General features: G+C 38.4%; 1 protein-coding gene across 3 annotated transcripts in view; it reads left to right on the top strand.

Moving 5' to 3' along the window:
• The window catches only part of PAK1 (p21 (RAC1) activated kinase 1), an 83,507-nt gene that overhangs the window by 54,423 nt on the left and 4,937 nt on the right, over positions 1-24,147 (top strand). For all 3 annotated transcript variants that reach the window (XM_032852997.1, XM_032852996.1, XM_032852998.1), the window contains exons 7-13: positions 197-371; positions 2,420-2,483; positions 6,231-6,279; positions 11,800-11,912; positions 14,088-14,205; positions 19,638-19,737; positions 21,738-21,934. In XM_032852997.1, the coding sequence (XP_032708888.1) occupies positions 197-371; positions 2,420-2,483; positions 6,231-6,279; positions 11,800-11,912; positions 14,088-14,205; positions 19,638-19,737; positions 21,738-21,934 (816 nt within the window). The remainder of the gene's footprint in view (positions 1-196; positions 372-2,419; positions 2,484-6,230; positions 6,280-11,799; positions 11,913-14,087; positions 14,206-19,637; positions 19,738-21,737; positions 21,935-24,147) is intronic.

Consider the following 24,147-nt stretch of genomic DNA (forward strand, 5'->3'; position numbering starts at 1 on the left):
GAAGGCCATTCCACCCACAGAGGATGGGCCTGGACACAGAGGAGGAAGAACATAGATTTTGTCCTAGGAAAAGGGATGAGTTTATTGGGATTTGTTCTTCTGTGGATCTTTTAACACATACATGTAAAAGTGGTTCCCAAGTGTCCCCTGTGCTAACAAAAACTGGCCTTGGCAAATTCTTGTACCAACAACGCAGGTATATACACGGTCTGTGATAGAACCAATTCCTGTTACTCCAACTCGGGATGCGGCTACATCTCCCATTTCACCTACTGAGAATAATACCACTCCACCAGATGCTCTGACCCGAAATACTGAGAAGCAGAAGAAGAAGCCTAAAATGTCTGATGAGGAGATCTTGGAGAAATTACGTAAGCACTTTTCTAAACTTTCCTTCTGTATGTGACTGAATGAGCACAAAGATGGAAAAATATTGCTAAAAGGATCCCAATCCTAGGCTTGGTCTGTGTGACTGCCTGGCTATGCTTGATATCTTAGCCACATAAAGTATACTTCTCACCTTACTCCGCAATTGGATATCACATAGGATGGGAATTGAGGAGAGAGTGGATAGCTCACTTCAAGGGCTAGGCACCTGTCAACCTTAAAAATAAAATAAAATTTTATTTTGATATAAAAATACATATTTTTTTATAAAAAATAGCTTTTATGTAGTAAATAGTCTGGAATGTTGTGTTGAGAAAGACTGAGGCCTTGCCCATACCTGGTAGGAAAGATTGCTGTGATTATTGGTGCTTACCATTGGCTTAGGAAAAGACTGGTTTGCCATCTTGGTTGTGGGAAAAGAGGGAAGGGAAACTAACATTTTGCAAGCCTGTACTCTGTACCAAATGGCAAGCAAGGTATTTTCTTCACTTTTTCAGTCCCTTTATTGCTCAGATTAACCCTGGGAGGACAGACATTATAATCTTCATTTTTTACAGTTAAGGTATTTGATGCTCAGGGATGCTAAATACTCTGTCCAAGGTCACACAGCCAGAAGGTAACAGAGCTTGGGTCAGAGCCCAACTTGTGCTCCTATAATTGGAGCATGCTGCCTCTTGCTCTCAGGTGGAAACTTCCATTTTGCTTTCTTTAGTAGCCAGAAATGTGGTATATTAGAGTACCTTGTTTCTGTGTCTCAGTAAACTACAAGACAATTCATATTAGAAAGAGGGACAGGTTGACCTTTGGGCTTGGAAAAATCATTTATGAGACCTTTCATTTATCCTTTGTACCTACTTACTTCTAAAGGGGATTTGATGTGACTGTTTTTTTGGCCAACTGCACAAACTAGCACTGCTCTCTAAAGCCTAGGTTTCTGGTTCTTTAGCTTAGCAGCTCTCAATTTCTTCCTGATGATTCTTGTTTGATTTTTTAAAAAATTTCACTCTTTTAAAGTTGCCCTTGCCCAGAGCCCTTATGAAATGATAAAGTAAGAAAAGCCACTTACCTAACCATCTGTTTACTCCTATATATAGTGTTTTTCTCTGAATCAGATTTGTCATACTTAGAACTTCAAATTGTGAAAAGCAGACTGGCCTGAGAGTTAAGGGCACTAGGGTTGAAGCCCCAGCCCTGCCACTGACTTGGGTCTTAGGCAATTTCCTATTGTTTTCTGGGCCTCCTTTAGCTCATCTTTTAAATAGGGATGTTAATACCTCTCTTATTTGTAAATCAGATGAGATAATATATGTGAAAATATCAAATCTTAGTAATTGGTGTTAGGGAGAGCACACTGGACTGGGAGACCAAAAACCAAACTTCTAATCTTAGCCCTGACACCAGTTTGCTGTGTGACCTTGGGGGAAAGTATCTTCCCTTCTGTGGGCCTCAGTTTCACCGTCTCTGGAGTATAAGTTTTGAAACCCAACCTCTCTCATACTTCTCTATCTTGCACTTGAATTACCGTGTGCTGTAACCTTTCCAACTTTCTCTCCCTGGCTAACTCCTGCTTATCCTATAAAAATCAGTCCAGATATCACTTACTTTCTGAAGCCTTTCCAGTCTGTATTTTATGCCTCTTTCTGGATTGCAACAATTGTATTTTCATGGAACTTTATGCTTACATGAGACTGAGCTTCTTGAGAGGAGGGACTGTTTTAACTGTGCTTTATCTATCCCTTTATTCTTAGTATTCGGCATAGGGCTTGGTACATAGTAAGTGAGCATATTAAATGAGTAAGTGTTTATTGAATGAATGAATTTAAAAATGAATGAATACTGTGAATAAAAACAGTAAGGAGATGAAACTTTTGGTTGGAACTTACAGGTAAAATCTAAGGACTTGCTTAGTATGGCTTTGGGCATTGGAGGTAGTTCTTTAATCCTTCCAGCTGCAGGGTTTGGGGGAATATGGAGCCTGTTTTGTATCTTGATCTGGGAAAAAAATGATTCATGGTCTCTGTTTCTTTCAAAGGGAGCATAGTGAGTGTGGGCGATCCTAAGAAGAAATATACACGGTTTGAGAAGATTGGACAAGGGTTAGTAGGGGCATTTTCTTTCCCTAGAGAAATGACTTAAAAATTGTGTATGCTGGTATATATGATTTTGCTTTTGTTTTGCCTCTCATAAACCTTGTTCTTTCTCTACCTTGTCCCTGACCCATCTGGAGGTGTTATGTTAGGCTGACTTCAGGTTTGGCAGAATTATGCTTAGTTTGAGAGATGTGCCATTAGCTGACCATGTTGCTAAAAATAATCATTCAGTGAGAAAGCAAAAACCATTTACTTTGATAGCACAAAACCTGCTTCCCAGATTACAGCTCTGCCTTTTCAGATTAACCCGGTTTACCTGGCACTGAGACTTACCAGCACTAATATGAAATGGAAGGCTCAGAACCGCAGACCCCTCTGCTAGTGTAAAGGGACCTGTTTCTCTAGGTGGATGCGAGGATTCATGGCTGCTCTCTGATTTCTTCTCTGCATCTTGCATGCTGCCGTCAGTGTATTGAACTCAGCAGATCTTACCTGAGTTCCTGTTTATGTGCTAGACAGTATGAATACAGCTATGAATCGGACACAGAGTCTGTCTTCAAAGACCATGTTTATGGAAAGAGATTGTCAAACACAAAATTATAATATACTATGATAAGTCTTAAAATTGTTTTACCATTGTTTTGAGCAAAAAAAGCCAGATGTAAAAGACCAGAAACTGTATGATTTTGTTTACATGAAGTTCAAGGACAGGCAGAACTAATTTATGCTAATAGAAGTCAGAATAATGGTTGTGTCTGGGAAGGGCATGTGCATTGGGAAGGAGCATAAGGAGCTTTTGGGGATGATCTTTGTGGTGAACACATGGGTTTTTATTTTTATTTTTTTAAAGATTTTATTTATTTGTCAGAGAGAGAGAGGGAGAGAGAGCAAGCACAGGCAGACAGAATGGCAGGCAGAGGCAGAGGGAGAAGCAGGCTCCCTGCCGAGCAAGGACTCGATCCCAGGATGCTGGGATCATGACCTGAGTCGAAGGCAGCTGCTTAACCAACTGAGCCACCCAGGTGTCCCCACATGGGTTTTTAGATATTGAAAAATCATCAAGTTACACACTTAAGATTTGTGCAGATTACTTTATACCTCTGTATAAAAAAGCAAAATAATGAGATTTCAACAGGCCTACCCAAATAGCTAAAATTAAAAAGAAATTAGTTAAAAAAGCATCTGATTTGTAGAAAACTCAGGAGTGTTAATTTCATGAAAGCATTGTTGCTAATGAAGTCTTTGAAGTTTTGTTTCAGTTTTCTTTCTTGTGCATCTAAGACCATTTGAAAATAAGATAAAATATTGCATTATATAATGACGTATCTGTACAGCATTCTACAGCTTACATCTGTTATTTGCATCTGTTGTTTAATTTAATCCTTGAAATCACCCTGGATCTTATCTTTTCCTGGTCCAGCCCTTTTCCTACTAGACATGCTTTTGTGAGTCTGAACTGGTATAAGGTAGTTAACCTTGAAGATAAATTATTTTCCTTGCCTCAAAATAATCTGGGATGGCATTTCCTTTAGTTATTACATTGAGATATTAAGAATGTAGCAGAAAGATACACAGACAACTGTGGGCAAGTTAGATCCCATTTATGGACTTCAGTTTCTTTGTCCATAAATTTAAGGGAGAGGTTGTGGACTCAAGAGTCTTTCACCTCCAGAACTTCTGACCTTTTTTTCATTCAGATGTATGAGGCACATGAATAGGCAACATCTGCAAAATGTTTTTTCCGTTGCTTACTTGACAGTTCTGTTAGTGCTAGGGGAGGAATGAAATATTTATTAAGCACCTATTCCATGTTTTTAAAATATAAATGCCAGGATGCCTGGCTGTTTCAGTCAGTAGAGCATGTGAGTCTTGATCTCAGGGCAATGAGTTCAAGCCCTTGTTGGGCATGGAGCCTACTTTAAAAAAGTTAAAAGAAATACATGCTACACAAATATGATGGATTGGTACTATTATATTTTTTGCTGTTTTTTCCCTTTAAGACCTGAAGATTTTTTTTTTTTTTTTTTTTGGACCTAGAATTCATATATCTTTTCAAGGTAGAAATAACCAGTGGGCCTGACTTCTAGACCTCTGTAATCATGGAGACATAGTCCCAAAATGTCCAGTCCCCTGGGGCCTGGGCATATTTGCCCTTTAAGAATGATGCTTCTGGTAGGATGGGGAGGATGGGTGTAGGATGATAGATACCAGCTTTATGACAGAAAATGGCTAAAGATAGAATGATAAGGCAATGGGAAGGTAACTGCCAATACAAATAATCAATTGTTATAGCCCATATCTTAGGATCACAATTTCCTGGCATGTAAGTAAGCTTCCAACTAAAGAGTGGTGGTGTGGAAGCTGGTGACCGTAATTCCTAGCTGCAAGGCATACTTAGAAGTGATTTTTCTCCCTAAATTGACCTGACTTCCCTGGATAGCGTAATCTCAGGGCTTACCTGGAATGCATTTTATTAATACATAAAAAATAAATCTGATGTATGGATTGTATAGTTACAATATTGTTATATATCACTCATCTACGAATATACAGGGCTCATGATTATAGAGGCACAAAGTGAAGTTTTCAGATATGTAGAATGGACATGATTGCTTTCCTAGCATTATTCATAGTATTTCTCTGCCTCCCTTCCTCCTACTCTCTTTCTGTTTGTATGTGTGAGTGTGTATATGTTTGTGTATGTATGTACATTATATGCATGTGTATGTATAGTGAGATTATTTTTACCTTGGAGATGGGGTAAGAATTAGATCAGATTTTCTAAGAGCATATGCATTTGAAAAAATATTTAATATTTCATGTTTGAAAAAGTGTAAACCTATTTTACAATATAAACTGCAAAATAAAACTCACATATCCTCTTCTATGATAAATGATTGAAAACACTGTTCTAAAGGTTCATAATGTAAAAGCTGGAAAGGCACCATGGGATTATTTTTCTAGTTTTTTAGTTGTTATAGTTTTTTAATATGAATTATAATTGAATATAACACACATAAGTGTACAACTCAATGAATTTAAAAAAAAACAAACACACCCATGTAACCAGTACCTACCTTAAGAAACAGATCATTAGTGTTACCCCAGAAGTCTATACCCCTTCTTGCTTAAAATATAAGCTATCCCCCCAACTTCATTCTGAAAATTTCCCTTGGACCACTTTCTTCTCACTCCTCACCCCTGGTTGAAAATTATAGATCTCATCTTACCGAGATTTACAGATGAAGAGTTTGAGGCTATAGGGGGTTAAAGAAGGGGATGATGAGAGAATAGGACCAATCATCCATCAAGGATGATGGAGAAGAGGAGAAGAAGTAAGAGCAGGAAACTAGCCTATATTGAAGACCTATTTTATATTCTAGGCACTTGGCTAAGTACTTGATGAACTAATTGATTCAAATTCTCTTATCTCTTATCTTTACCAAATGAGGAAAGTAAAGCTCAGAGAAATTAACTTGTTCAAGGTCATATAGCTAGCAGTTACTAGGTAGATGCTTCAGACTAAAACTTAGGTCTTTTGGCCACTAGAGCCTGTATTCTCTTTCTGCCTCATACTGTCTCTCACATATGAGAATAGAGTAGGGGGAAGGGGTGTTGGGGAGGATTATTTTTGCTGCTATTATTATTAACACTTGCATTGCCAGATTGTATATAGAGATGCATTTGACAGATGTCATTTCATTTAATCGCTTTGTTTTTTTTTTTCTTCTCTCTCTCTCACCTGTCGTTCAGTGCTTCAGGCACTGTGTACACTGCAATGGATGTGGCCACAGGACAGGAGGTGAGTATTAACCACCAACTATTGCTCCTTCAGTTCTACTGGGTTGCTATTCTTATTCTTATTCTTATTTTGGTTAATTTTTAGTCCTTCCTAGCTCAGTAGGGATACTTCTGTTTTCTTACTATGGCAGACTAGAGCTAAACAGAGTAGTAACATGAGGAAACTTACAGATTTTGGAAAAAGTCTCTGCGGCTACAGTGTGGGGAACAGATTGGAGGAGATAAGCTTGGAGCAGGTGAGTCAGGCGGTTATTGTGTAATTCTAGGTGAGAGATGATGGTTTGGACTAAGGAGGGAAGTGGCTGGATTTGAGAGGTACTTAGGTGGATTTGACAGAATTTGGTGAGTGACTGAATGTGAGGGTGACTCACAACTGAGTGATCCTGGTCAAGGAGAAAGTAAAGGTATATGGTTAAAGAAGTTGGATACTGCCTGAGAGACCCTCTTGTGGAATTGCCTAGTGGACTGTTGTGTATATAAGTTTAGTGTTTGGTAGAGGAATCTGATGTGAAAGAAATTTAACTTTTTTTTTCTTTAAAGATTTATTTATGTATTTATTTATTTAGAGTGAGCAAGTGAGCAGTGGGGAGGGGTGGAGGGAGAGGAAGAGAGAGAATCCCAAGCAGTCTCCATGCCAAGCATGGAGCCCTGTGCAGGGCTCAGTCCCACAACCCTGAAATCATGACCTGAGCTGAAATCAAGAGTTGGACGTTCAATTGACTGAGCCAAACAGGTGCTCCTCGTGTGGAAGAGATTTAAACATGTCTCTTGACTCATAATCCTTCCTTTACTCTGTGCCCAGGATTCCCATTGACATTAAAGTCCTCATTTGGAGGCACCTCTTTGTCTCCTTCATTTCATTACACTGGGAGAGCTCTGACTTTATTGCTAAGACCTGGTGACCCAAGATCTGTAGCAGAAGGAAACCATGAAGGGAATATAGAGTACTGGAGGTTTTCTTGCACTCTACTCTTTGGTTGCAGAGCAGGAGTGTTGGCAGATATGCTGTGAATGGGAGTGGCCCAAGGAAGTCCTTAGTTCATAGAATGCCAGGACTCAGGTTGTGAGAGAGACCTCCTGTTCTGGTCACAGAGTTGGGCTCGTTGGAGCGAGGCTACTAGGATCTGCTTGTATATGTTTGGTAATTGAAACCCCCTGGTATACTGTAAAAAGCAAGTTTAATAGGATTAGCACATATTTCACCTTGCTCTTGTGAGTCATTTATAAGCATCTAGACCAAATATTGAGGCTCTGTTGAGGGTAATTATTATGATTAAGGATTTATTCATTGTTCATGGAGATGAAAATTCAACAACCTAGATGTCTACTGTTACTTATGTAATTTTGGGCAGGTTATTTGACTTCCCTAAGCCTGAATTTTATTTATTTACAAAATGTGCATGATAACATATACCTACCAAAAGTGTTGAAAGAATTCATTAAAGCAGTGCATGTGAAAATACATCATAAACTTTAAGTATTAAAGTTACATATTTATCACATACAGAAAAATTACATATTTATTAGTTTTTATATGTTCCATAAAGCAATTGCTGAAGATGAGCCTTATGCCACACTTTGTGCTAAGAACCATGTGAAATATTGAGTCCTGTGCAGGCACACAGACATTAAAATCATATATAAGTGTTAGAGGCCGCACTTTCCATTGGATACATGTGGAAGTCTTATAGTATGGAGAACAGATTGGAGGATGGGAGCCTGCATTAAAGTAATGGTGAGTAAGGAAGGATGGTATCATTGTGCCAGTTTTAAACATGGTGAATTGGAGGCAGAGATAGAAAAGAGGTGCTTATACTGATCCTAAGAAGAACCCTGTGAGGTAGATAATATTATTTCCTTCTTACTGATTTGAGGCTGAGGGAGTTTAAATAACTTTTGCAGGTTTATGCTACAAGCAGTCAGCAAGGACGGGGTTAGAATCTTGATTTTAAAGCCTAAACCTTGCTTTCCGGACTGCAAAGCCACAGCAGAACTAAGAGTAGGTTCTAGGTCCCTTTGTCATGTTTCTGTCCTCTGGGACCCTACAGCTCTTGATGGGAGACAGTGATGGGCAGTTGCTGGAGAGGCCTGGAGTCTGCATGTATGAGAAGTTGGCCGCAGGAAACAGAAACTTGACTTCACCATATGCCTGCCTGTGGTTACAAAACTATGAATGGAAGCAAGTCCATTAGTGTGGCTAATGCAGTGCGCTCCAGAAGGCCTCATTTCCTGCCCCAGGGAGTATAAATCTTTAGTGGAGTTGGCGAGATGCTCTCAAGTCTTTGTGAGTGAGTGCTCATTGGGGATGAGTGGATACACCAGAGAAGAGCAGAAATATTGTCCGTCACGTCTAGGAAGCTTAGCATGTTAGTGCCAGGAAGTCTCCCAGTTACACAATTATTTTGCAAGCCCGTTTTTAGAGGGAGTGTGTTTAATAGAAAGAATAGACTGGAAGAGACTTTGGAGTCAAATGAACCTGAGGGCATTGATTATGATGTTGGGCAATTTTCTTGTACGCCTCAGTTTCCATTCCCTTTCCTGAAAATACAAATGATTTTTACTTGGAGGGTTGTTGTTAGCTATTACTGAAGTAACATTACTAGAGTACCAGACATAGCCCCTGGCACATAAGTAAGCATTGCATAAACAGTATTGGCGGGAAGGTGGCTGGTTTTTGCTGTTGTTCCTGTTGATGTTGTCATTCTTGCTGCTCAGTACCAGATACTCCCCAAATGCAATTGTTACTACAGTTTGCATTTGTATTGTTGTCTTCCTTTATTATTTAAAATTTTTACTTATATTTGAGTAACACATTGGCTGCTATCTCCTATTTAGTTCTCAAAACAATCCTGCAAAGAGGGGAACCAGGATTGGGGTTATTATCCTCGGTGTATTGATGGAGAGACTGAGGCACAGAGAGCTTGTGATTGGTCAAGGTCAGTAAATGATAGACCCAGAGCTTAGGTCCTCAGCACTCAAACCCAGTTCTTTTTCAGTTAAAAGAATGCTCTGTGCTAGCCTAAAAGGGACTGAATGGGTGAAGGACATTTAGCCTAGCCCATAGTTAGTGAATATTGAAAAGGACCCCTAGTATCTTGCTACCACCTCTATGTTATCCTCTGCCTGCCAGTCATCTCTCTTGCTGCTTCCAGCAGTGACCTCTTTGAGTTTCATAAGCCCTTTCCTATCCTCTAGGATGGCCAGATGAACTCCAAAGGCACTCCTTTGCCTCCAGATCTTAATATATGTTTTAAGGGCTCACTATAGTTCATGTAATATATCTTTACATCAATGTGTTACTCTTCAGACATTAGAAAAAGCTAATAATCAAACATTATAGAAAGCTACAGCCAGACCAGAAGCCAAACCTGATAGGAGACTCCACTCCAAAGCAAATTCTTCTCACTTGGGGTAAGTGATGGAAGTAGTCAAAGTGTTTAAAAGCATCATTTCTGTTCTTCCCGATGAATTGGATCTCTGCAGAAGACAGCTTATGCTTAAGAAATAAGAGGCAGGGTTTTTTTTTCCCCCCATAAAAATAAGTATTCTTCTTTTTTTTTTTTTTTTTAACACTTCTTGCTGCTTCTGGAAAGACTGATTTACTTGTTCTTTTAGATGTTCATGTTCTTTTCTGTTAAGCAGGAAAAATATCTCTAGGGAATAAACATTTAGCAAATAGTGTAAGTTTTCCTATGGAATAGAGTAGCCTGTCACTGGAACTATTTATGGTTTAAAAACAAAGTACTGGGGCACCTGGGTGGCTCAGTGGGTTAAAGCCTCTGCCTTTGGCTCAGGTCATGATCCCAGGGTCCTGGGATTGAGCCCCACATCGGGCTCTGTGCTCAGCAGGGAGCCTGCTTCCTCCTCTCTCTCTGCCTGCTTCTCTGCCTATTTGTGATCTCTCTGTCTGTCAAATAAATAAATAAATAATCTTAAAAAAATAAAACAAAAAAACAAAGTACTTATCAGCCCACTGAATTCTCTCTGTCTTCATTTCCACAAATATTTCCACAAACAGTCACTGTGTGTCAGGTCCTGTGCTTGGTACCAGGGATTCTGAGTTTTCAGATGAGCTCTCTAGCTTATAGCTTCTAGAGATACACACTCCAGCTAATCATCCTGAAGGTAGTTTATGTGGTAAGAGAGGTATAAATATGATCTTATGAAGCTTTAAAGAAGAGAAAAAGCCTGTCTGGTTTAGAGAATAAGGTTTCTTTTGGCCTGACACAAAGGATAAATAGCTTTTGAACATGTGAAAAGCATGCAAGGTACTCCAAGTGGAGAGAAGATCAGATCACAGAGTATGTCAAGGAATGCAGTGGGAGGAAAGATCTTGAGAACTTTGAATGTTGGGCTGAGGAACATTTCTAGGCAAACAGAAGCCATTTATGATTTTTGAGCAGAGGAGAGTGTTATCAAATGTGTACTGTGGGGAAGATTAATCTGGCATGTGTACACAATAAATTGGCATCACTCTCAAGGGTTCTAATCATGACTTTGCTACTAAATAGCTGTGTATGCAAGTCACATATCCTCTCGGAATCATGATCTCCTTATCTGTCAAAAGGAATCCATAGTAATAGTTATTCCATAGGGTATCTCTGAGGATTAAATAAAGTAAACCTGAGAATACCTTACCTAGTACTTGACACATAGAAGAAATGGATGCATAAGGGCTTTGGGAATTCATTTATTTCTATAGATAAAAAGCTTATGAAGTTCTTTTTGATACATGAATATTAGGGATCTCATCCCCCTTTTCTCTCTCAGTGTTAGTTCTGACTCATCTTTCCACAGCAAGCTCAGAAATTACTCTCCCCCTTTATGAAGCCTCTCTATCATTGCCAGATAGAGTTCTTACTCCGTTTTGTGTTTCTATAGTGCTTTGTATGGGCTTTTGTTATAGCATACTGCTTTTTTTTCTCCTTCTCCCTCAATCCCTCTCTCTTTCTTTTTTCCTTTCTTTCTTTCTCAGCGAGAGAGAGAGAGAGAGAGAGAGAGAGAACACTAGCAGGGGAGCAGAGGGGCAGAGGGAGAGAGGGAGAGAGGGAGAGAATCTTAAGCAGGCTCCAAACTCAGTGCGGAACCTGATGCAGGGCTTGATCTCACAACCCTGAGATCATGACCTGAGCCAAAATCCAGAGTCAGACACTTAATAGACTGAGCCACCCAGGTGCCCCCCAGCATACCTGTTTTATATTGTGATTTTTTAAAATATTTTTCTCATACAAATATTTTATTAGTAGAGAGTTTGATTGTCAAACTTTGTTGCATATCAGAATCACCTGAAGTGTTTATTAAAACGGGACCTAAAATTTTTTATTTCTGGCAAGTTTCTAAATGATGTTGATGCTGCTGGTCTGGAAACCTCATATTGACTATATTGGTTTATGCAAATTCTGTAAGGGCTAAGACTGTATTTTATTCATCTCTGTCTCCTTCATGTTTAAGATCTTGTACTAAGTTGTTGCTCAGTAAACGTAGAGTGACTGGATGCACATCGAATGTACTCTGATTTCAGGTGGCCATTAAGCAGATGAACCTTCAGCAGCAGCCGAAGAAAGAGCTGATTATTAATGAGATCCTGGTCATGAGGGAAAACAAGAACCCAAATATCGTGAACTACTTGGACAGGTATGGACTGATAGGTCCTGTCACAGAGATCGGCCTTTGGGACTGATGGATGGTGGAGCTAGAGGAGGAGGCACCACCAGCACTCTGAACTACCTCCATTTGAGAATCTTCTACAATGCTTGGCTCTCTGCCTCCAACCTTGTATCCTGCTGGACACTTCTGATTGCTGTGTAGTCCTTCTGGGTTAGATGAACCCTGCCACCCTGTAGCTTCTAACACCTGATCCTAGAACTGTCTATTCTGCCTCGGAGAGGCCCTTCAGCACATCTGCCAGAGTTAGACATGTAGGTCTTTAAATCATTTTACATCCTAGATCTTTCCTTATCCTGCTTGCCCTCCTGAAAAACTTCTAGTTTGTCTTAGCTCTTAAAATTTGACAGTCATTAGTTTCATTTGAGATTTGACCAGTATGGAAAGAGTAAGACTTCTCTTTTGTTCTAAACTTTACATCACCTAATGATTTCATTCATGTTTTATTTTTAGGAAGCTTGTTTCATTGTTGACCCATTGTGAGTTTACAGTCAGTTAAAATCTCTGATCCCCTGCCCTTTTTTTTTTTTTTGCATTAAACTGGTAATGTAGAACTTTTTAGTAACCATCATTAAATCCCATTTTGATTGTTTCATCCATTATTCCAACTCATGAGAATTCAGGATCAGGATCTCTGTTCTGCAGGGAGCCTGCTTCCTCCTCTCTCTGCCTGCCTCTCTGCCTACTTGTGATCTTTGTCTGTCAAATAAATAAATAAAATTAAAAAAAAAAAAAAAGAGGCTCTTCTTTGTCAGTGTCCAGAGGTGTCTTGGACCCTCATATTTCTTCCTCCAATCAGTCCAAGCTGACAGATGTCTCCTTGACATGCTTTAAAGAAATTGGGTAAGAGGACATAATGGGCATTCTTTGTCAGGGAAGAAATAGGCTCGTGCCAGTGGAGGGCCTTTTACCCCGTCCTAAATTATCTTTTGTTCCAAGTCCTTATAATCTCTCTCAAAAGAGATTGTTAAAGAACACCCTAATCTGTCATATATATACTTCCTGGAAACTAAAAAAAACAAGACTTTTAGTTACAAAGAATATAGAATCTACGGAAAGAGTACTAGGTTCAGAATCAAGAGAATAGGATTCAAATCTTACCCTTTGCTGGAGGCCATTTTTTTTTTAACAGTTTCTCCATCTGCCCAGCACTAGTCCCAATATCAGGATGACAATAAGATGCCATACTGCACAGTTTAAGCCATTATAGCTCCTTTGTCTGAAGCTAGCAGAAGAGTCTGTAGGGCTCTGGGCTATTCTTCTCTTCATTTGTCTTACCCTGCAGCTAAAGAAACTGACCAGAGGGACTAAGTGATTTTTTTTTTTTTTTAATTTTTCACACAGTAGTGCTGAGTGATCTAGTCCCTGAGTGATACTAGTGGTTCTAACTCGTGTCTCCATAAACTCTGTAGGGGACAGTACTAAATAGCAGCCCTTGGCTTACCAGAAGGGGCTTTGGCTCTGCAGCTTGAATTCATTTCATTCCTAGAATCAGAGATGCTCAAAATGGAGATCATTGCCAGCATAATGACTTTGTGTATAATACTTTATAGCTTTTAAATGGCTTTTATAGTCATTGTTTCATTTAATATTTACAATCAATTATCTTTTATTTTGCTCATTGCTTTACTCAGTAAATATTGGCATCTATAGTGTTGGACTCTGGGGATAGTCTTGAACAAGACCCAGTATTTGCTCTCATGGAGCTCAGATTTAGTAGAACTCTCAAGGACATTTAGGGACTTTCCCTAATGTTGGAAACATGGATTCCCATCTTTGTCAGATGTTTGGGTGCTCTCTGCCTTGATGCTTCTAGAGGTGTGAGAATTGTGCCTAATTTTGAGAAACATTACTTTGTGTTGTGATGAAATATAATTGTATTATATCTTCAACCTAGTGATCTTAGTTCTGCCATTTGGGGCTTCACAGAACAGTCTGCTTTGTTTTCTCCAAGAGAATCCTTAAGAGATAATCAAGTTGGTATTTCTGTTCCCCAGATTGCTTCTCCCCAGGATAAAGAACCGTAGACCTTTCCAAAGCTGTTGGAGATGCAGGTTCACTCTGTGTATATGCTTAGCCTTTGAAACCCAGGGCTATGGCTCAATGTACTCTGTTCCTTCTTACACTTTATCTGTACTCCTACAGTTACCTCGTGGGAGATGAGCTGTGGGTTGTCATGGAATACTTGGCTGGAGGTTCTTTGACAGATGTGGTGACAGAAACTTGCATGGATGAAGGCCAGATTGCAGCTGTCTGCCGTGAGGTAAGGCCAGTGGCCAACCAGCCTTGAGCATGAAGTGGCCTTTATATCAGTGTCTGTCAAAGTTCTGCTCCTGATGGGATCTCAGCCCGGGCACTGGAAGTCGGAGAAATTATTCTTCTGTTTATCTGTTTTGAAATTTCTATCACTCTGACCTGTTCTTTAAAGATAACTTTATTCTAGCACTGGGTGTGTTGCATAAACAATGAATTTTGGAACACTGAAAAAAAATAAAATTAAAAACAAGATAACTTTATTCTGATGATAAAAATATATACCCATTGTAGAAAAATCAGATATTACATGTATATGTAAAGTCACTCAATTTCAATCTTAAAGGTGACTGCTGTAAATGCTTTGTAGTATTTTCCTCTTTATATGGATATATTTTTTAATTATAATTTTATTATACTTTACTATTTTCTTCATGTGCTCTGAAGGAAATAAAAACAGAGTAAGAAAGTAGTGACAGAGGAGGTACTATTTTAGAGTAGTCAGGGACGGTTTTGCCATAGATTTGAATAAAGATCTGAATATACAAAAAAGCAAGCCATGGAAAAATCTAGGACAAAATAGTTTCAAGCAAAAGAAATAGAAAATGAAACACAAGTAGGTATTTTCTTTTCTTTTCATTGCTGTTGAATGTCTAAGGTCTGTAATATGCTGGTGTAATGGGGGAAAAAAAAACCTCTTTACAAAGCCTCTTTGAGAAGCAATGTCCTCAGGGGATAGCCACATTTTTAAAAAGTTTTCAATTAAATTCCAGTCAGTTAACGTACAGTGTAATATTAGTTTCAGGTGTTCAGTATAGTGATTCAGTATTTCCATACATCATCCAGTGCTCATCTCAGCAAGTGCATTCCTTAATCCACAACCCCTGTTCAACCCATTCTCCCATTCACCTCCCCTCTGGGAACCATCAGTTCATTCTCTATAGTTAAGAGTCTATTTCATGGTTTGCCTCTCTTTTTTTTTCCTCTTAATTGTTTTGTTTCTTAAATTCTACATATGAGTGAAATCATATGGTATTTGTCTTTCTCTATTTTATTTCGCTTAGCATAATACTGTCTAGTTCAATCCACATCATTGCAAATGGCAGTTTCAATATTTTTTATAGCTGAGTAATATTCCATCACACACACACACACACACACACACACACACACACACAAACACCACCTCTTCTCTACCCATTCATTAGGTGGTAGACACTAGGACTTTTTCCATAATTTGGCTGTTGTAGCTAATGCTGCTAAAAACATCAGGGTGCATGTATCCCTTTGAATTAGTATTTTTGTATTCTTTGGGTAAATATCTCGTAGTGCAATTGCTAGATCGTAGGAACCTCCATACTGTTTTCCAGAGTAGCAGACCAGTTTGCATTCTCACCAACAGTGCAAGAGGGTTTCCCTTTCTCTACATCCTCGCCAATACCTGTTGTTTCTTGCATTGTTGATTTTAGCCATTCTGAGAGGGGCGAGTGATATCTCATTGTAGTTTTGGTGTGTATTTCCTTTATGATCAGTGATGTTGAACATCTTTTCATGTGTCTGTTGGCCATCTATATATCTTCTTGGGTAAAAAGTGTATTCATGTCTTCTGTCCATGTTTTAATTGGATTGTTTTTTGGCTGTTGTGTTTTATAAGTTCTTTATATATTTTGGATACTATCAGATATGTCATTTGCAAATATCTTCTCCCATTTCATAGGTTCTCTTTTAGTTTTGTTGATTGTTTCCTTTGCTGTCAGAGCTTCTGATTTTGATGAAGTCCCAGTAGTTTATTTTTGTTTTTGTTTCCCTTGCCTCAGGAGACATGTCTAGTAAGAAGTTGCTATGGCCAATACAAAAGAGGTTACTGCCTGTGTTCTCCTCTAGGATTTTTATGGCTTCATGTGTCACATTTAGGTCTTTCATCCATTTTGAATTTATTATGTATGGTGTAAGAAAGTTGTCCAGTTTCATTCATCTGCATGTTGTCCAGTTTTCCCAACACCATTTTTTGAAGAGACTGTCTTTTTTTCCATTCTATATTATTTCCTGCTTTATTGATGATTAATTGGCCATATAGTTGTGTGTTCGTTTCTGGATTTTCTATTCTGTTCCATGATCTGTGTGTCTGGTTTTTGTGCCAGTACCTTACCATTTTGATTACTGTGGGTTTGTAGTATAATTTGAAACCCAGGATTGTGATGCCTTCAGCTTTGCTTTTCTTTTTCAAGGTTGCTTTGGATATTTGGAATCTTTTTTGCTTCCATATAAATTTTAGGGTTGTCTCTTCTAGCCCTGTGAAAAATGCTATTGATGTTTTGATAGGGATTGCATTGAATGTGTAGATTGCTTTGGGTAGTACAGAAGTTTTATCTGTGTATTTGTATTTGTGATTCTAATCCACGAGCATGGTATTTGTGATTCCAATCCATGAGCATGGAATATCTTTCCACTTCCTTGAGTCATCTTCACTTTCTTTCATCAGTGTATTGTAGTTTTCAGAGTACAGATCTTTCACCTCTTGGTTAAGTTTATTCCTAGGTATCTTAGGTATTTTGGTGCAGCTGTAAATGGGATTCCTTATTTTCTCTTTCTGCTTCTTCATTATTGATATATAGAAATGCAACAGATTTTTGTATGTTGATTTTGTATCCAACAGCTTTACTGAATCCTTGTATGAGTTCTAGCAACTTTTGATGGGGTCTTTTGGGTTTTCTATATAGAGTATCATGTCATCTGCAAATAGTGAAAATTTGAATTCTTCCTTGCTGATTTGGATGCCTTTTATTTCTTTTTGTTATCTGACTGCTGTGTATAGCCATTTTTTTTTTTTAAGTAGGTTCCACAACCAGCAGGATTCTGAGATCAAAACCTGAGCGGAGATCCAGAGTCAGATGCTCAACCAACTGAGCCACCCAGGCACCCCAGTCATATTTTTATTAGACCAAGAAGATGAAGGGAATATTCACAGAAGTTGAGGATATTGGGTGTTTTGCTGATAAGAGACTGGAACTTTCCAATAGCCCAATGATAGAAAAGTTTGGGAGTTAGGGAAGGAGTAGAAGATTTGGTTCAGAGTATTATGGGGTTAAGTTTGATAGTATGATTGGGGTTTGATGATGTAAGATCTGGAGACATTCAGATGAAATAGTATAGTTGTATATTTAATCAATATTAGAAAAAATAAAATCATATGAACTCAATTTCATCCTAGAAAATATGATCACCTTTACATGAAAAATCTTGGGATCTAGAACATACCCACATAGGTTAATGGAATTAACACAGGCCTGGGACTCTTGGAGCTATGGCTGCTTTTCTTTGCTGTACTGCTAATACAGTGTTTCTCAACTTTTTAAAAAAATGATCTCTCCCCTAAGCAGTCCTTTAACACATTTTTCCCTGATCACATTCCCCCTTTGAAGTATTAATACTATAGATATACTGCATATCTCTTTTCTTTATGTGCTGTAACCCTTTGGAAAGCCACAAACCACAGTACTATCTAAAATATTTTTCACTCACTCCATGATCTGATTTTCACTGATTGAGGTTGCTTGCATATGTGTACTTAGGGAAATCAATTTGCCCCAACTTATTTAGCTTTAAAATAGGAATTCATGCTATATTCTACAAGAGATCACCCCCCCTTAAAAAAATAGTTTTATTGAGATACAATTTATATACCATATAATTCACCCATTTAAAGTATATAATTTAAAGGTTTTTGGTATATTGAGTTGTACAACCATCACCATAATCCAGTTTAGAACATTTTCATCACCCCTCAAAAAATCTCCTTACCCATTAACAGGCACTGCCCCACACATCTCACTTCTCAGCCTTCACAGTCCTGTGCAACCACTAATCTATTTTCTGTCTCTATAGATTTACTTGCTCTGGACATTTCCTATAAATGGAATCCTACAATACCTGCGTGTCTGTGACTGGCTTCTTTTCCTTAGTATAATGTTTTGAAAGTTCATCCATGTTATAGTATATATCAGTACTTCATTCTTTTTATTAACAAATAAGATTGCATTTATTTATCATTCATCAGTTGTTGGGCATTTGGGTCATTTCTACTTTTTGGTTATTATGAACAATGCTGTGTACTTGTACAAATTTTTAGTTGGATATCTGTTTTCATTTCTCTTGAGTATATACCTAGGAGTGGAACTTCTGGTCATATAGCAACTCTATGCTTGTTTGAGAAATGGCCAAACTCTTTTACAAAGTGGCTGTACCATTTTATATTCCCACAAACAATGTATGAGGGTTCTAATTTCTCAAAATCTTTTTTTTTTTTTTTAATCATATTTTGTGACATCCAGAGGCCAGGATCTCTCCAGCTTCCTAAGGAAAGCAACTCTTATTTTTTCAGGGAAAAGCTGCTTCTGAATATTAGTTTGTTCTTAATTTAGCCATTGGAATGTTCTTAAAAAGTAAAGTATTGATTTGAGAACATTTAAATACTGTTTTGCAGTTGGTCTGCATCTTTTGTATTTTTCAGTTGGTAGAAGCTTCTAAAATTTTAACTTTGGGTTATGGACTTAAACTAGTAGATTTAGTAGCAAACCTGAGATTATCTTTTCTAATCCCCACATTTTACAAATGGGAAAACCATAACCTGGAAAGCATAAGTGATTTGTTTAGAATGATGTTGTTAGTCAGGTAGTGGAAGAACCAAACATCTTCATTGTTCTATTCAGTCTCTGTTACTCATTCTGCCTGCTAATTATAGATGTTTTCCAAGGTTCTTTTCTTTCTCCTCTTCTATAATATTTGCCAGTTCCAACCATTCCTATAACTTAAAGAAAATCACTTGGTCAGAAATGACTCAAATACTTATCTCAAGTCCAAATCTCTATAGAACTTAAGACTCTTAAGTTCCATTGTCTACTGAACATTTATCTGTCAGTGCTTCATAGGTATATAAAATTGAACATACCCAAAACAGTACAAATTATCTCCTCACCAAAAATATTTCTCCTAACTTTACTCTTTCTAATATCACTTCCATGTGTCTCAGATATGACTCTTTTTTTGTCACTTTCCTCCAGTTTTATCTTTATAAAATCATTCCATTTTTCCTTCATAGTTTTGCTTGGGCCTCAGTTTCTTTGTTAAGGATCTAGTGTTTGGTAAAACAAAAAACTCCAAAATACAGTGGAGGAACTCCTGTAAGAAAACTACGGTAAGGTGTATTATAATAAGGTATTTTATAAGAAAGGCATAAAGCAACACCAAGTTAGAAGAATGCTTAGCTAGGAGATAGGAGACTAGGCAGTAGACCTGCCTCCACCACAGATTTGGAACTAGTTCTTTCACTCACTGGTATCTCACTTTCTTTGTCACAAAATAAGGAGGTTGGATTAGTTGATTTTCTGTAAGTCTTCATATTATAAGTTCTTTCTCTCTCTCTTTGCCCATCCACTTCAATAGTGCCTACAGGCTTTGGAGTTTCTGCATTCCAACCAGGTCATTCACAGAGACATCAAGAGCGACAACATCCTGTTGGGAATGGATGGCTCTGTCAAACTAAGTGAGTAGGAGTGATGATACTTCTCTTCCTGATGGGACCCAGTATCCTGGGGGAGGGTAATCATATGATAGTAGCTACAAGACTCAGCACAGGATCTTACAGTCACACCTTGGAGATATTGTAGGTCCCGTTCCAGGCCACTGCAGTAAAACAAACATGATGATAAAGCAAATCAAATTAATTTTTCCCAGTGCATATAAAAGTTATGTTTATACTGTACTATAGTCGATTAAGTGTGTAATAGCATTGTGGCTAAAAAAATGTACATATCTTAATTAAAAAATACTTTATCGCTAAAAAATGCTAACCATTATCTGAGCTTGCAGTGAGTCATAATCTTTGTGCTGGTGGAGGGTCTTGCCTCAGTGTTGATGGCTGCTGACTCATCAGGTGGTGGTTGCTGGAGACTGGGGCAGCTGTGGTAATTTCTTAAAACAGTAATGAGGTTTGCTGCATCAACTGTCTTCCATTTCACAAATGATTTCTCTGTAGGATGCAATGCTATTGGATTGCATTTTACCCACAGGAGAACTGCTTTCAGAATGGGAGTCAGTCCTCTCAAAACCCTGCTACTGCTTTATCAACTAAATTTGTGTAATATTTTAAATCCTTTATGTCATTTCAACAGTCTTGACAGCATCTTCACCAGGAGTCGATTCCTTCTCAAGAAACCACTTTCTGTGCTCATTCATGAGAAGCCATTCCTCATCTGTTCAAGTTTTATCATGAGATTACAGCAGTTCAGTCCCATCTTCAGGCTCCACTTGTAATTCTAGTTCTTGTACTATTTTCACCATGTCTGCAGTCAGAACATACACATTTACCAATTTAAGTTTGCCATCCTCTATGTATACAGTTCATGGTGTCCCAAAACAATTACATTAGTAACATCAAAGATCACTGGTCACAGAACACCATTACGAATATATTAATAATAATGAAAAAGTTAGAAATATTATGAGAATGACCAAAATGTAACACAGAAACATGAAGTGAGTAAATGCTGTTGGAAAAATGGCACGGACAGACTTGCTCATCACAGAGTTGCCACAAACCTTCAATTTGTAAAAATCATAGTATCTGTGATGTGTAATAAAGCAGAGTGTAATAAAAGTAGGTATCTCTGTATTTCTTGGGATATGCAGGCTCTTTATATTATTCAGCACTAGACAGGGTGTCATTTCTTTTTTGTCCATTCAGATACATATGTTTAACAAAAAAAAATTTACTGAATGCCTCCTATGTGCTATGATGGGCACAAAGATACTTTTGCTAGTCCTCAAGTAGCTCTCAGTCTAGTACTGGAGTCATAAAATACATAACTAGGAAATAGAGTTTAGTGTAATTTCCTTGGTTCATTCATTTAGCAAACTTATCAAATGTCTATTGTACTTGGGCCTTCTGGGATTAAAAAAAAAATGAGTAAGAAGACATAGTCCTTCCTGTCAAAGGCCTCATAATTTAAATAAACATATAATTGCAATTTAATGTGTCTGAACTATAAGCAGAACATTTTGTTCAAAAGTATAAGGACCAGTAGTCCAGACCAACAGGTATGTTGCATGTGGACAGGCAGCTGTGGGAAGATTGGTGATTAGAGTTTAAGTCAGGGACTCATGCCCAGGAAATAAAGCAAGGACCTAGACTGCTAGATTCTGAGGCAATGGGAATGGTTTTTAAGAAGAAAACAGAAGTGGGGCAAATAATCAAGGCCAAAATGGGAAGCTTTGGACTTTAATGCCTAGTTCTTCTGGTTTGAGGAGCGGTAAGGGGCCAGAGATTTTTGTTCCTCTTGCTTCTTTTCAAGGTTAAATAGAGGACAGGGTAAGAGCCAGTCTTGAAGGTAGCAGTCATGTAATTCCAGCTCTAGAGAGACAAGGTATTACAGTGTCTGAGACCCAGGCGGAGCTTGACTTCTAGGGATAGGCATATAGTCAGTACTTGGGAAGGAATACCCTAAATATAGGTCCATTCCTTCTTTTCTTTTTTTTTTTTTCTAGCCGATTTCGGGTTCTGTGCACAGATCACCCCAGAGCAGAGCAAACGGAGCACCATGGTGGGAACTCCATACTGGATGGCACCAGAGGTTGTGACGCGGAAGGCCTATGGACCCAAGGTTGACATCTGGTCCCTGGGCATCATGGCCATCGAAATGATTGAAGGGGAGCCCCCATACCTCAATGAAAATCCTCTGAGAGTGAGTGTTACTAGTCCCATTTCAAGATGTTTGGGCTGTTGGTCTTTAATCCCAGGAAATGGGACTCGGGCTATTCCCTACAGTTTTCAACCTGGATCTTTCTTTTCTGGATGAAACTTGGCACTGTTGGGTTTAAAGTATAAAAAATGCTCAAAGGAAAGAGATATTAATAGTCACTCACTCATTCAACAATTTTTTGAGTTCTGATAATGTAAAAGAAACTGTTCTAATGGTGATGAAAAAAACAATATATAGTAACAGAAGGTAAGTGATGTGAGGAAAAGCTGAGTAGGAGCTTAAGAGAGTAACAGGGAAGGAGAGAGAAGTGTGCTATTTTATTGAGAGTAGAGAAGGAAGTCCTGTCTTTTAAGTTATTTGAGCAGAAATCTGAAGAAAGGAGTAAGCCATGAGATTAAACCGATGCAAGAGTTTCCCAGGCATCAAGTATACAAAGGACTTGATTTGAGAACATACTCGTATCCTGGAGAAAACCGAAGAGGCCAGTGTCCCTGAGTGAGTAAGCAGTTTGCAGATGAGCTGATAAGGTCAGAGAACTAGCAGGGAGCTGAATCAGGTAAGACCTAGTGACCTTTGTGAGAACTTGGCTTTTATTCTATAAGAGATTTGAAGCCATCGGAGGATTTTGAGTTGAGGAGTAGTTTGACTTAATTTATGGCATAAATTGACCATTTTGACTGTTTTTCTGGAAGAAATAAAACCGACTGAAATACTGTTATAATTGTTCGGGTAAGAGTGGTGGTATGGACTATATTGGTGGCAGCAGTAATGAAGAGTGGTTAGACTCAGGAAATACCTTGAACATATAGCTGACACGATGAAATGGATATCAGAGAAAGAGGAATCAACAATGCCTATAAGATTTTGGGCCCTAATTGCTGAAAGAGTTCATTTGCCATTTACTGAGAAGGTTGAAGAGCAGGTAAAATGGGATAGTGGAGCTGGTTTTAAATGTGGCAATTTGAAATGTTTATTAGACATCCAAGTGGAGATATTGAGTAGAGTTGGGCATATGAGTCTGGATTTCAAGGGTGAGAGGTCAGGGCTATAAATATAAATTTATGAGGAGGTAGTATATAGTTGGCTTATTTAAAGCATTGGAACTAGATGATTGATGCGGTAATTCACCTGGAGAGTAAGGTTTGGGTACTGAGCCCTGGGGTTCTCTGATGCTTACAGGTTGGAGGAACTAACAAAGTAGACCAAGGAGTGACCTTCCTAGTTGGAGGAGAACTGATAGAAGTGTGTCCTGGAGGCCAAGACAACAAAATGTTTGGAGGAGGATGGACCACTGTGTCAAATATCACTGATAGATAGATCAAGACTGAGAAATAAACAATAGATTTGCCAATATGGAGGTTAGTGATGAGCTTGATGATCAATATCAGTGGAGTGATGGTAATGAAATGAATGATAAGAGTAAATCTACCAGAATGGGAGAAGAAGTTGAAATGGCATGTAAAAGCAGTTGTTGTTCTTTAACAAGTTTTGCTCTTAAGGGAACAGAAAAATGGAGCAGGAACCTGAAGTGGAATTGAAGGAGGGTTTTGAGGTTTTTTGTTTTTTTTTTTTAAGATGATATTATTTTAGCATGTTTGTGTGCTGATAGGAATGATATAGTAGAAAGAAAGAATGTGGTCATGAGCAAGAGAGAAGTGACATCTGTAGGAGTCCTGTACAGGAGTCCTGTACTTCATCCTGAAATAGATGAGAGGAGTTGGATCAAGTATTGAAGGAAGGAGTATTAGATTAGGGCAGTTTGTCCATTGTAATGAGAGAGGGAAAGCAGAGTATATGAATACAAGTGCAATTAGGTTGGTAATTTTGGTCATAGGCAAATAAGAGAATTATTCTGATTGCTTTTATTTCCTCATTTCTCAACCTCCCATCCAGTGTGGGAATTATGTATGTGTTGTTGTTGATAGGTGGTCATCTCATCTTAACTGATTACCTCTTGGATAGCCGATTACTAGAAAGTGATTCGGTGTACCAAACTGAAACTGCCCAAACATCCCAGCTTTGCCCTCATTCCACATTCCACACATCTTCCCCCGTCTTACAGTAGCCTTGAAGATGATGATCAGTAGGGTGTGGATGGAAATAAGACTGGGATTAGAATCAGAGGACATAAACTCATATGAATAGCTTGATCCCAGACATATGTTTCTGAACTTTATCTATGAAATGGGGATGAT

The sequence above is a fragment of the Lontra canadensis genome, unplaced genomic scaffold (genome assembly GCF_010015895.1).
Source record: "Lontra canadensis isolate GAN:19392208 unplaced genomic scaffold, GSC_riverotter_1.0 scaffold7, whole genome shotgun sequence".
NCBI classification, from domain to species: domain Eukaryota; kingdom Metazoa; phylum Chordata; class Mammalia; order Carnivora; family Mustelidae; genus Lontra; species Lontra canadensis.